Source organism: Indicator indicator, chromosome 1 (assembly GCF_027791375.1).
Source record: "Indicator indicator isolate 239-I01 chromosome 1, UM_Iind_1.1, whole genome shotgun sequence".
Taxonomy (NCBI): domain Eukaryota; kingdom Metazoa; phylum Chordata; class Aves; order Piciformes; family Indicatoridae; genus Indicator; species Indicator indicator.
Genome location: NC_072010.1, coordinates 19,721,752 through 19,736,213, shown reverse-complemented (window position 1 = coordinate 19,736,213; position 14,462 = coordinate 19,721,752). Strand labels below are relative to the sequence as shown.

General features: G+C 39.3%; 1 protein-coding gene across 2 annotated transcripts in view; it reads left to right on the top strand.

The window, feature by feature from the left end:
- Positions 1-509: 509 nt before the first annotated feature.
- The window catches only part of LATS2 (large tumor suppressor kinase 2), a 44,693-nt gene continuing 30,740 nt past the window's right edge, over positions 510-14,462 (top strand). For both annotated transcript variants that reach the window (XM_054390942.1, XM_054390934.1), the window contains exon 1: positions 510-965. In XM_054390942.1, the coding sequence (XP_054246917.1) occupies positions 627-965 (339 nt within the window). In that variant the 5' untranslated portion in view covers positions 510-626. The remainder of the gene's footprint in view (positions 966-14,462) is intronic.

Here is a 14,462-nt window from a genome sequence, read left to right as displayed (position 1 = left end):
TAAGTGGGGGAAAAACATTTCATGAGCATACTCTTCCCTAATTATGAAATAGGATAGGCTTGTCCAAGATTTGGTTATGCAATTGAGTGGGAAACTTGCCACAATTAGGTGCTGCAAAATTCTTAAACATAGCTTTAAAAGGGGTTATTTTCATTTGTTTTGATAATAAAACTTAAAATAAAAGTGAATTACTTATTGATAATGCTGAGAAAGTCTTTCGTAATCCTATTCTTGAAAACAGATAAAATGAAAATTGTTAAAGGGAATCCATCTGTGACAGCTTAATAGGTTAAACTGATTCACTTTTATTTGATTGAATGTCGTGCTGTCCCTTCAAAGGCATTTACAATATCAACTTAATTGCATGTACTTTCTATTTTCTTTTGTTTCAGAGTCAGTCTGCACAATGACGATTCCAACGATTTTCATTTTTTGTAGAAAACGTGAAGATCGTGAGCTGAAATAAAACATTGGCAAAAATTTCTTGAGAATTTGGCTTTTCTTCTTCTCTTCGAAGAATTATGTTTACAAGAAATTGATACCATCAAGTGACGCTTCTTTGAAATAAAGTAACATAGAAACCTAAAATAAAGCTGTATTTATGCTCAGAAAAAACTGGATTAACAATGAGGCCAAAGACTTTTCCTGCTACGACATATTCTGGAAACAGCAGACAAAGGTTACAAGAGATTCGAGAAGGTTTAAAGCAACCATCCAAATCTTCAGGTCAGGGACTGCCTATTGGACCAGGCAGTGAAACTTCTCTGGACCCTAAGATTGTAATAGGGAAGGATGCTGCAAGGCAGCAGCAGATGAGACAGACACCTAAGTTTGGACCATATCAGAAAGCTCTGCGAGAAATTAGATATTCTTTGCTGCCTTTTGCTAATGAGTCAAGCACTACAGCAGCTGCTGAAGTAAATAGGCAGATGCTCCAGGAACTGGTGAATGCGGGTTGCGATCAGGTATGTATGAGTTTGGAGGGGGGACTATCATTGCCTTCAAAACAAAGTTTATACTCAGGACTGAAAAAAATGATTTTGATGGAAGTTATCAAGCTTGCCAGTTGACAAAATGCACCAATTCTTCTGGCAGTCATGTTGCTGTATGACTAGCAGAGCCATGTTAAAGGTGGTCATGGTGACCTCTAGGATTCTTTTATGATTTCTTTAGTTAATATATAAGAGTGAACAGGGTAGCTCTTTTTTTTTTTTTTTTTTTTCCCCCACCCTCTTATACTGGAACAAGCCTTAGCTGTGAGTAATGGGGTGGAATTTTGTTAACCTCATCTAAGCTCAGTCTGCTGTCAGAAGCAACTAGAAGAAACGCAGAGACAGTATATGGTCTTTGAAGAAGCTTACTTGCTGTTTGTCACAAGCTAGTGGAACAGGCTGGATGTCCAGCAAATAGCAGTGGTTGGGTGCACCCCTTTTCTTCCTCACCTTCTCTACTTTTATCAAGAGGTGGTAGCCCTGTCTCAGATAAGGGACTTGACACAAAGGTGCTTGCTTTTGTAGTTCAGAGATTGATGCTAGAATGTATTCTTAATTCAAAGCCCATTCATATGGTGTAGAACATGGTCTTTTTCTGTTGAGCTACATTCATTTTGCATGTGCTTCTAGTGTTGCTATTGACTTTCACCTTTGTCCAGATATAGTTCAAAATTTTGCTTGTTCAGAGATGAAATGCTGTTTTGGGTTCAGATTCTGATTTTTGTGGAAATAACCTTTTTCCCCATGCTATTGAATGGCAGCTGTTGACAATGAGAAACGTTTCCACTTTAAGTCCTTGACATAAATTGGAGATTTAAAACTGAAGTGCTTTTAGAGTAATTTCCTTGATTTCAGAACTTCCATTCACTTATGGCAGTGTGAGTTTTGACTCTCCTAAGGTCACATTCTGAATCTCTATAACAAAACTAAATCAGGCATTGTTATAAACAGTCTGCATTTCTAGAGCTCTATAGACATTAATTATTGTAATTTCTGTTTGAAAGAGTTTATGCTATATGAGATAAAGGAGACTGCAGATCCTGTGAGAAATGCTTCAGTACAACTAAATGCTTCCTAGTCCAGTGAACAAAGATGCTCTACTTGAATTATTTAACTGGAGGAACCCTGGATTTCTCTGGTATTAAGCATGCCATGAAAAACCAGTGTTTTTTAGAACTCTACCCTCTAAATTTCCCTAGCTGTTTAGAATGAGAACACTCCCTGTGCATATGAGCCAAGGTTAAATGAGCACAGCTGGATTCTGGATTGGAAATGTGCATTTGGTAGGTTACATGAACAAGTCGTTCACACACAGAACAGGCTTGTTGGACTGAAAACTTGGAAAGTACTCTGAGCACACTACAGCAGCAGAAATGTTAAACCAATATATAAACCAGAAATACCTAAGCACCTGTTAAAATGCCTTGGTAATAGAGGCAATGTAATGTACTCTATATGCAAAGCTTTTAATATCTTTAGCTATTTTGACCTCAATGTTCATACAGTGGTATTGTGTCTTATGGAGCACTGAGAATTGACTCAGTTCTTGCTGATGTGGAGATTTTTGCTACCTATTTAAACATGGCTGCATGTTGTTGGTTTGTTGGGGGTTTATCCCTCACTGTCCATGATTATTCCATCCTCGCATTTGGCTTCTCTCACTAGCTATGTCCTGTTCTCTGGAGACTGCATTATTGGCCCTGTCCCTTAGGTTTGTTTGGTGTGCAGTGTCACATTTGGCTGCAGTCTGTGGAGTCTTGTAGCTAAAAGTGATGAGTTTCTTAATGTGGGTCCCGGCCATATGAAAGTTGGCTGTCCTGGAGGATTGTGAATAAATGGACTTTACTGAGATGATGTGACTGGTACCTCGTCCTGGGGGTGGCATGGAGTAGGGTGACAGTCTTGATTACTGCCTCTAGATTCTTCTTTTCCTCCTGGTACCTGAGCTGTTTTTAATCAAATGCTAAACTGTTTCAGAGCATGGTGTGCAGTAAATCAGCTACCCCAAGCTACCCTGTCTCTGCTTGTGAATCAAAGCCTTTAAATGCCTATTGCATGGACATCTTCTGTACTCCTGTAGGAATGATTATATAAAATGCAGTGTAATTAATGAAGTAAATACAAAATTGTTGTCTCTTTCATAGATCACCATATGTTACATGTGAAAACTTTAGTGCTTTCAAAAAAATGATTAGGAAGTTGCCAGTGTCCTTTTAAATGACCTGTGTTCTTTCACAAGGATTTCTTTTCAGCTACTGTGTAGCTTATGGTTTTGTAGTGAAATCTGGCCCATGAAACTTGATGGGAGCTTTGCTGTTGACCTGAAAGAAGCCAGGATTACATATTTTTTATGAGATACAAAACAAAATTACACACATAATTAGTCATAATTCTTCTCAGACAAATAGAGTAACTTGTCTGTTGTTTGCTTAAGTCATCTTTTCAGCAGTAATTATTTAGTAAGTTTCAATCAAAAATAATTAGGGCAGCATAAACTGTTTTGAAATTTGTAGAACATGACTGCAAAAGACCTGACCTTTTTTGTTGCAAAAGCTTGAAGCCAAAAGCACTGCTAATATACTGTGCTTTAGTAAATAGAACTTCTTGGTCTTGGAAGTGTAACTTGCAGTCACTGCAGAGGGACAAGAGCATGGAGAGTCTGTCCTGTGGGCTGGTAAACCGCTGGAATCACCTGGGGCAACTGGATGGTGTTTGGGGTGTGGTGATAAATGCAGCTGCTGTTGTGGATTGAAGTTTTCTAATGAATAGATGCAATTGAGCATATGATCAGTGGCATTCCAACAACCTGAATGGGCTGTACTGTACTTACTGTAGTTCCTTAGGGCAAAACCAGCCTCTGACATTGTAATTTAGAGTGGGCTCAGCAGTTCTAGATGAACTGTGGAACATTACACTTTTGGCACTTTTTTTTCCCCTCAAGCAAACTTCTTTTCTTTGAGCAAGGGTTCCTTTTGTGGGTGAAGATTTCTAGACATAGTTGGGGCAGCTATTTTTAAGAAAAAAGTGATGGTTTAGGATTTTTTACAGGCCATGTACCTCCAGTAACATATACTGTACACTGGAATAACTTTGCGAATGTGTGAAGTGGCGAAGTCCTTACACTTCATTTTTTCCAGAGGCTTTTATAAATATCTCTGTAAAAAAAGCATGCACACTGCACCTGTGCCAATATCAGAACATTCTAAAGGGGCAGATCTGTCCTTTGAACACTAATTATAGTGTCTTTCAAGGAACTGGAATGGTGTTTGTAGGCACTGTAATGTGTCTAAGAATATCAAGCTGACCATCTTGTCATCTGTGTTACACTGAGTTCATGGTATTCACTTTGTAGAAATGGGATGGGTTTTGTTGTTTGGTTTGGGTTTGTTTCTAATTCCTTCTTCCTGCATTCCAGGATTCTTTCTATCTCTTCATCACAGATTCCATCTTTTCTATTCAACCCATTTGGCAAAGATTCTGCCCTGATCTAGGATTGTTGCTTGATGTTGGGATACTTGAGAACAAGGAATACAGTGTTTATTTCAATTTGAACAAACGTTTGCACTTCTTTAAGGGAGGGAAATTCTGCTATGCCGAACAGAGATTGGACAGAAGGTCCTTTTTATATTTCATATGTGGAACTAGCATTCTAGTTTTTCTGTGTAGGTTGTGCTTGGTCACATATAATCCATGTGCCATCTGGCAATATGTTACTAAGCCATATAACTTCACATCCTATTGTTGGAGTGATAAGAAGACACAGATACAATGCAATGTTTTGGTTTGGTAGCAGATAATTCATGACTCTAGTTTTGCTTGTAGTGAAATATGTATTGCAATGTTTTTGTTAAGAGGACAAGTCTAAAAAGTCAGCTTGCCTTTAAGGTGAAGGGCAGCAAATTTTGCAATAGCCCTGAGCAGATGGGGGAATTAGTTTCATAACATTGGCTTGTCCTGTAACAAAATTTTATCTTTTGCTTGGGTAAACTTTATGTGTGCTAAGAGTTCTACTCGCCCAGCTATTCACCAAAACTTCCAGGATGAACATCTTTGTCATCTTCTGGGTGTTTTGGATCCAGATTGTTTTGTTAATGAAAAATGACTGAAGACTAAGCCCTTCATGAGATTGCCTAGGTTGTTCTGTGGGATGTATTAAAGGTGGCAAGAAATATCACAAACTAAGTTGCAGGTTAGGAGGATGTAAGTATTCTTGGGTTACAAGGAGAAAAAAACGGGCCTTCAAATGAGGGCACTCACTGACTGCAAGGAGAAGGATCTTATTTTAGCAACTGAAGTAGATTTTATAATTCAGGCCAATAGTCTCTTGTGTGTTCAAGTGAACAACTTAACCTGTTCACTCTGTCTTCTCTTTGCTAGGTGTCTTGAGAGCTTGCTTCATAACCTTCTATAATTTTGGTTTTGTTTTTTTATTTTCTTCCAAGCTTCTCTGATACACCTGAAGTTAGCCCCTTAGGTCATTTCAGTTCTTAGCTATTTCAGAAAAAAAGTGAGTTGTAGCTTTCCAGGGGCTGAAAGCAAGACTCAGGGCTCTTGAGCTGATCCCTGCCAACACCTCTCTTGTATCCTATTTCTTGTCTCCTGCCTTCTTTTATTGCTTTCCTTTCTTGATGATGCTGTCTTAGTGAATTAAATCTCTGTTGTGACAAAATTCATGCAATGGGAAGATCTCTTGGCTTTGTTCTGCATGCATGTGTCTTGGAGTATGCCCATCCTGCAGAAGAAAGAAAAAATAATTTTGTCTTTACACTTGCGTTTTTGCAGTAATGAGTCTATCTGTTGGCAGTAGGTGATTGGCTGTGCTTCTACACAGGACAAGCTATAGCTTCTTGACAGGTGGGCAGTGTATTTTAAACTCTGCTCTTTATTCTTGTTAGTCTCCTTTCTTCTTTGGTAAACTGTAGAATAAATTGCAGTTTGGTAGTAGGATTGTGTTTGAAATGATAGAACAGGAATCAGATGCCAGACTTCAACTGTGGATAATTCTAAGTCTTTGAGTTGTGTTAAACTAATGCTTCCTTAGTCCTCACATCAGATAACATTCCAGAAGCTTGAGAGTCAATATAAAAGTTTTAAAAGGGGCATTGCTTTAAGAGGGTGCAGAATTAAGCTTACATTGGGTACTTAAATTTTATTTATTAAAATTTAATTGCCAGGAGAAGGTTGAGCTGTGGATTTTTTTTTTTTTTAATAAAGGAAATGGCTTTATCACAGTAACTAAAACTTCAGCATAAGCATTAACTTTGAAGAGAAAAAGCTCTTGTGACCACAAGTAAAGATTGCCATTATTGTAACAGGAAGTTGATATCACAATAGTAGGGTGTAACTGTTCCTTTTGCTTTTTTTCTCCCCATTATTATAAACCTAAATCTCTGCAGTTCTTTTCAGCTTGTATCTGAGAGGAACCAGTGTGATTTTATGCTGAGACTGAAAAATAACATCTCTGCATGGGAGGAAGTGGGTTTTTTTGGTTAGTGTTTTTTTTGTCTGTTTGGTTGGGGTTTTTTTCCTCAAAAAATTGGAATGACACTACCTTTTCAGTAGAAGGACTGGATGCCAGGCTTTTGCATGCTGCAGTCCTTAGGGGTATTCCAAGATGTGCATTTGGAACTCGTGTAATTCAAGATAGGAATGCTTTTCTGATGGTTGCTAAACTAAATAAAAGCTTATGATAAAGCTGTTAATTGAATATTAGTAGAATGCAAATAAAAGATCATGACTACTTCTCATGGTATTATGTGATATACAGGTATTTGCTATGTATAGAGTGGGTTTTGGTTTGGGTTTAGTGTTTTGTTTTTGTTGGTTTTTTTTTTTTTCCTCACCCTAAAGCATGGCCAAATGTACCAAGTAATGGCTATCCTTTTTTATGTTATTTTTTAGTGCTGTACTGTTAAGAAAAATTATTTTACAGACTTTTTGAAATTAGTTGATCAGCAGAACTGAAAGTAAGTTGACAGAAAGAAAAAAAAAATGGAGAATTTCATCTTTACTCCGTGTACCATCACCATGTGCATGAGCTTACTGCTAGAGTCTACTCAGGCATTCAGTTGCATAATCTGACAAACTGAAGGGACCTAAACTACTTTTTCTTTCGTTTTATTTAAAACTTATCATTGTCAGGTATTGTTATATTGGCACAAGGGAAGAATGAAGTTATTGTGACTACATTTTCTGAATGCATGGTAGTATTTACAACTGTGTGCTTATTTTCTGGAAATGTTCAGTATGCTGGCTGAATTCTCTCCAGACCACTGTTGGAAGGAGAAACTGTAACCAGAATGGTCATGCCCAGGAGGATAGGGACTGAGGATCAGACTGGAGCTCTGAAGGTTGTGTGCTACAAAACACAGCAGAAGTGCTTTTCAGTTGTGAGGCCAATCGTGGTAGAGCAGACCATAGCTTGTTGGTGCTCCCCTGGGCACAGCATGAAAATCTCGCTCAGCAGCTACTTGTAGCGGTGGTGACAACTCTATAGACTGACCATGTCCCATGTGTGTAGTCTGTGTATTTCCTCGATGTAAATAAGTGTAAATAAGGCTCCAACACATGCATTCTTTATTCCTTGGGTACTGGCTGTCTTCTGTGACTTGCAGATGCATGTGCACAGCACTATCTAAAACAGACAAGGAGAGACGCCAAAGAGACGTTCAAGTTGCTTTCTTGGTGACTGTGCCTGCTGGTTTTCTCACATATTATGTCTCTTAATGAACAGCTGTGCAGGCCTGGATTTTCATGTATTTGACTTTGGAAAGAATTCTGGCTGGATTGCAGCCTGCCTTGTTATGGATATATCTACTCCAGAGTAGATGTTTTACGATCAAGAACTGCTGGAACAAATGCAGTTCACTCTAGCAAAATCTAGGAGTGACAGTCTGTTTGCTTAAAGTTACAGATGTTTGTGTTAATTTGGGCCTTATCCTTATGTAAGTCAAATGTACAGCCTATGAAACACATTCCACTTTTTTCATTTTTTCTATCTTCATGACCTACTTGTGAGTGTAGCTTAGAGCAGCCATTTTTATATTGCTTGGAGCTGAGGCTTAGGGTGGAAAATGCCTGTCCTTATTTCTAGGTATTAATGATTCCCAAACTTTCTGGAAAAAATTGGAATTGAATTTTAAAATGCCTCTGATTACCAAAATAGAGGCTGAAGATGCTGTGGTATTGTGGTGTTTGGTGTCATCCTACCATAGCAGCAGGCTCATTATCCAGTCTTGAGAGGGAGCCCAATTTCCCATTTTGAGAAGGTGCTTCACTATATGTGTAGTGAAAGTAAGCTTGCTGTCTGCCTGCTCGACGCATCTGCTGCTGATCACCCAAAACACTGTTGCAGTGCACAGGTGTTCAGGCATCACCAGCAAAGCAGGACTCCATGTGTTAACAGTTACTTGGGAAGAGAAATACTGTCACTTCTAACATTCCTTCCTCCTTCTTCCCTTGTCTCTATATGCTGAGCATGACATCATATGGTGTGGAATATCCCTTTGGTCAGCTGGGGTCAGCTGTCCCAGCTGTGTCCCCTCCTAACATTTTGGCACCCCCAGCCACTCACTGGTGGGATGGTGTGAGGAGCAGAAAAGGCCTTGACTCTGTTTAAGTCCTACTCACATGTAACTAAAACATCCCTGTGTTGTCAATACTGTTTTCATCACAAATGCAAAACATAGGCCCATACTAGCTACTGTGAAGAAAATTAACTCTGTCCCAGCCAAAACCAGTGCATCCTGCCATCTGGACTGAGAAAGTTCTCATATACAAATTGACACATAGAAATCAGGTTTCATCCAAGAGATGCATGTGTGCATATATGTATTACTACAACTGCAGTGTCTGCATGGTATCAGCAGTTTCTGAAGAACTTAATCTGTAGAATCCACTGAAGATTTCTTTTTCAGTCTAAGTAAACAAGATTCTGACGTTTGAGGCTGTGTTCTGCTTCCCTGCAGTGTAAGAGATGGATTTTTTCTGATGAGAAACTTGTGCTCTTCATTTTAACTGAATCCAAGCAATTAAAAATATTTCCCCAGGGAGGCGAAGGTTGAAGAGAACAGGAGAGGATATGAAAATACTTAAAAAAACCCAACAACAACAACAACAAAACCCACTATTATTTCTAGGTCAGTTAATTTTCAAAAGGCTGAAGCTGAGAAACACTGCATACCCATAGCATTGTGAATCGGGTAACACCTATGTCAGGGACAGCCTTTGAAAATAACTGCTCTGTGCTGCTTTGTCTTTAATTATTATCAGTGTATGTGTGCCTATATGAAACTTACTGCAATACCTGCTGTTTTCTACCCATTTAGAGAAATATAAGCATAATGTAAATATAAAAATTATTAGATTTAAATGTAGATTTCTGGAATGACCAAGCATTTTGCAACTGTTTCTTCTATACTTTGTTACTCTAATGCATCATTTTTAAATTACTCATTTCTGCCCAAGCATGCCAAGATGCAGTGTGTTACTTCTCAGATGTATTTAATGTGGGAGACTGCTGATACTAGGTGGTAACATAGTTAAATTCTTGTGCTTCAAAGAGGTTGACTTCCTCAGAACAGCTAGCCATGTAAAATTACTCCTGTGTAAGTCTTTGTATGGTTAGCTTTGAATTATGTCAACCATTTATGAATCTCTTGAAATTGGGTTGTTCTAAAACAGCAGCAACTCTGCAGCTTCATTCTCCCCCTGTTTATTATGTTCTTCCACTGTATCAACTCTTAAATATCTTCAAGGCCATTTAAGCCTGTATCTTCCTTTACCTGTTGTCCTATTGCGTTGTTTTTTCCTGATCCACTGATTTGAATAACTAATGCTCAACACCTCCTACATGCTTTTCTCTGAACCTCTGAATATCCTAAATGAATTAGGTTTTTTTAATAATTGGAAATTATTAATAAAGAACTCTTCTATAGACTTCAGCCTTATTTTTTTTAGATTTGATGTGGCATTCTAAAGAAATAGAGATGCAACTGTAATGTGACTTTGACAGCATATCCCATATATTTTCATTTCTGCGTCTTCTGTTTAGTGTCAGAACTTCGTAGTCTGTGCTTAAACTATCCACCTGTCCCATTTGTGCTTTTCTTCTAGTTTTGCCACACGTATTGTGTTCATTCCACCTTCCTGCCAGATGTCAGCCTGATAAAGGTGCATAAAATGTAATTTAATCAAAGCAACTGGATCCTTGGAAATACTAGTATGTGCAGGATATCCTGGTTTGCAAAACAGAGCAGAATCTCTGGTTGACCCTGTGGCATATTAACTAAAAATACAAAAAGATGTGGCCATATAAGAGAGATCTTTGAATCAAGTCAAATCCATTCCATATTGGGCTATTTTTGCCCTGGCTCCAAATGAGTGCTGAATAATTTTCTCCATGTGTATGCCACCTTTTGAGAGCTTTTTTTCTAATTGTCCGGCACAGTTTCTTGATTGTTCTTTTAGATGATCCCATTTGCCTGTGTAATGGTAGCTCAGACATGGTAGCAACCAGATGGCTGTGAAATTCACATTTTCTTACAAGCACTCCAGCAATTACTGTGCTGGAAACTCGCTTCCATCTCCTTCCTGTGATCATTTCTTGCAACCTTGGCCATTGTTCTTAAAATCTTTTTATTATGCTCTCCATTGTGAGCATTAAGTTCATTGACTGCTTTCTTCAAGGTGTTTTATGAAGAACCTGTGAAACACATGTGGTGTTGCAGTCATGCAAATGGTGGAGCAAAGACCTTGATGCAGTGACCAGAGGTGCAAATCAAAGACTTAGAGCCTACAAGGAGTTTATGAGCAGGCAAATGTCATCAGTCACTGTCAGGGCATGTGGCAAGCCCGCTCCCCATAGTACAAAAGCAGAACCACACTGGGAAGTGCCAGCAAATTCAAAAGCAAGCCACAAAAATTTTCATTTGCGTTGGTGTGCCTCCTCCAGCCTCCCATCTCTCCTGTTTACTGAGAAGTGAACCTGCAGGGGTTTTAGCCACATTAAAGTAACTTAGAAAAAGTATTTTTCAGTACTATTTTAGTGCTGTAAAACCTTCTGTAACAAATCAGTTCCACTTTTCCAAGTGCTTTGTAAATATTAGAAATTGCTAGAGGTTGAGAACTTGCTGTTGCAGGCCCTGTTCTACACTTATGCAGAAATGAGTGGTCAGATATACTGCCAGGTAGAAGCTGTTGCATCTTGAGCCTGGAACACCTCTGCTCAGGAGCCAAAGGAGAGTCTGAGCTTCAGTACAGTTTGTCGCAGAGCTTTGGTGTTGGAGGCAGAGCTGCCTTCTTCCAAATTCCTGGGAAGGTCAGAACGTCCTGCTGTGTGTTCAGCATCTCCAGGAACACTATTTTGAGCAAATAGGAGCACTATGTGTTCAACAGGATTCCTTGTTTTTTTGCAAAGAGTCATTTACGTCCTCTTGCTTTCCAAGCTTGCCACTGTCTACTGGAATATGAACTCAGTCACTGCCCTGCCTTGCATGGGCTGAACAGCAGCCATAGCGTTAGCACAGCATGTAGGGGAGGCTAGTTATCTTACTTTCAGCTATGCATAAAACTTCCTTTTTTTCCACCTCTTCCATTACCTTGAAATAGGACCATTGCTCAGCACTAGACAAAACCCAATGACAAACTAGCAGGGCACTATGAACCCTTTGAGCCCATGAATTTAGGGAGAACCCTGCCGCTAGACTACAGATCTGGTTTGGTTTGCCACTTTTGCATAGTAGTTTCACCATTTCCCAGTCTGGAAAGAAGCTCAAATGAACTAATTTTTACTTTTCTTTCTTTTTTTTTTTTTTTTTTCCTTCCACTTAGCTCCTGGCAACTAATGGGTAGAGGAGGTATTACTGTTGAGGTTTAAACTCTGACAGGAAATTGATAAATGACAATCATGAGGACAAATGGGAAGCATAACAAGGATGAAGCCCCAGGTAAAAAGCAGGAACTGAATGTATGAGGAGAGAGAATGATGGTTGGCATTTACTAGGAGAAGAGGGCAATCAGGTCACAGAACTGGTAGTGCTGAGTTCAGCCATTAGTGACAATTTTTTTTTAAACTGAAAGAATATTAGCGCTAATGAAGTATCTGTCTTGAAAATTGGATGTACTTTTTAAGGCTGAAAATCCTAATCATGCACACTGAAGTGCTGTTTGGTGTCTCAGCTCCCAAGCTGCCTGCATAGTTGAAACCAATGTATATTTAGGGAAGGCTCGTGCTCAGGCATAAGGAAGTCCTTTTCCTCAGCTCTGCAGTGTGGAAGAAACAGTAGCCTGAGCCAGAACTGCTTCCTGCACACCAGGGAGAGCAGCATGGGGTTCCCAGCAGTGACCCCCAACGGTGAAATGTTTGCTGTTTGTTCTAGCTGGCAGTCAGTCCAGAGGAAGAGAGGCATCTTCACCACCTTCCTAGGCTATTGAATTTAAAAGCTCCAGTTTGCCGTGCTTTCTTCTTCTCCACTTCCCTCTTTTCAGTGGTTTTTTTTTTTGTGTACAAGCTTTCTAAAGCTTGCTTAACCCCTCATCCTGCCCACATGCTCTGCTCACAAGGCTTAATTGCTGTTTGTATTTGTAGGTAACGCTCTCCTCTATTCTAAATGCTTTGCTTCTGTGCTTGTTACAATGGCTGTTCGTGGTTTTGGGAAAATAAAGGATTTGCTTTTCATGTAAAAATAGCTTTATTATTTCCATACAGAAGTAGCAATTGGGGCAGGCATGTTTCCAGGTCAGCCTGGAGAGGGGGTTGGATACTGAAACCCTCTGTTCCAAAAATGGGCTGGAACCTGCAACAGTTCTTGATGTGCTGAGCAAGCTAACTGGCTTGGAGAGAAGTGGGATCCCTTTGTTGGGTGCACATGCCACATGTTGGTATTCTGCTCCAGAGGGGAGCCAGGCATTGACTTAAAGAGCACTTTACACTGTTAAGTACTTAAGTTAGTTTTACAGTTTTCTGTCCCTTTGGTTAACTGTAGGCATGGATTTTGAATAAAAGATTATAGAAGTTTCTTAGGGTGTAGTCTAGAACTACCAGTGCTTAGAGTGAGTAGAAGGTATGTTAGCAGGAGCAGCCTATGTTATTCTGCCAGATTGTGCTCAGTTGAGTACTGAGTAAACAGTAAATGTGCAAATCTTGGGTAATGTTGCTCTTTGGTTGTTTAGATAGTCCAGCTGTTATTTGGATTTTGTTCTCTATGGTAGCTGTCTTGTGAATCTTCTGGCTCATTGTCATGTGTTCCTAGGCTTATATGAACATCATATGGATCTTCTTCATCTTCGTATTTTGCTAGTTCATGTTTTTACTTCCTTTAGGCATATTTTGGAGGTCTCTTGAAGGTTTTTAAAAACTAGTCAGCTTGCATTTTCCCTTTATCTTTAGAAAAGTCACTAGAGAAGTAAGAAAAAAAAGAAAGGTAATAACAGACAACATTGAAAATATTCCTTCAGAATAGAAAAGCAGGTTTAACATGAATTAAAAACTTAGCTCTGTTTCAGAGTTGCAAAAGCTCTTTTATTCAGCAGAGAACTGTTAAAGCTAGTCATTTTTGGCATAGTATCGGTCAGGGAAGCGTGACAAAGTGCAGTGGAATGCACTGAGCTGCAATCCAGCTTGTAGTGGTATATGACTTCAGTGTATGAAGCGTTGCAGGAAGTGCTGGGGGGATGGGGAGGCCTCTTCATTTCATCAACTACTGACTAACAGTGTTCTTCCTCAGACTCCACCTGCAACAACAAAATCCCTTGGATGCTTTGGTCAGAAGACAAAACGTGAAGAGCTTGCACAATCTCAGATTGTGGTAGAACTTGGCTTGGTTTTCTGGGCACTGCTGTGCAGAATGTGATGAAATTATAAAGTTGGGAAGAGTAGTGTTTTGGGATTGCAGATGAACTGTGCATACCTAGACTGACACTACATCCTCAGCACCACTGTGCTGGAATATGAAGATTTATGAGCTGAAATTCTGTCTTCATGGAAGACAATAGTAAAATTCCTATTGGTTGCATCAAGCCAGAACTTTGCTGCCAATTGCAACCAGTAAGAGCTCTCCATTTCCATCAGTACACACACATGCAAAGTCCATTTACTTAGGCTTAAGCTTTGGCACAAATTTTGGCCTTAAATGGAAATCTCTTCAAATCTATTTAATATCAGTAGCTTGATTTTCAGATTGCGTGGGTAGTTAAACCCAACTCTATGTGATAATTAATAACTAGTTAAGGTGTTCCTGTAATTTGAAGCATATCTGGTATTTTCCTCCTTTCTTCTCTAAATTATGGTTAGTTAGTGTCCACAGAGTTTTCCAAGCATTTGTTATGGCATTATAAGAAAACATGGCAGAATAAGATCTTTGGTTTGTGACCTGCATGTTAGAACAGGAGAAAAGCTTGGTGTGGTATGGGTCATGTAACCAGTGAAAATTGCTAAGAGTTTTGCTGTTCACCTGGAGTTTCACATCTGCA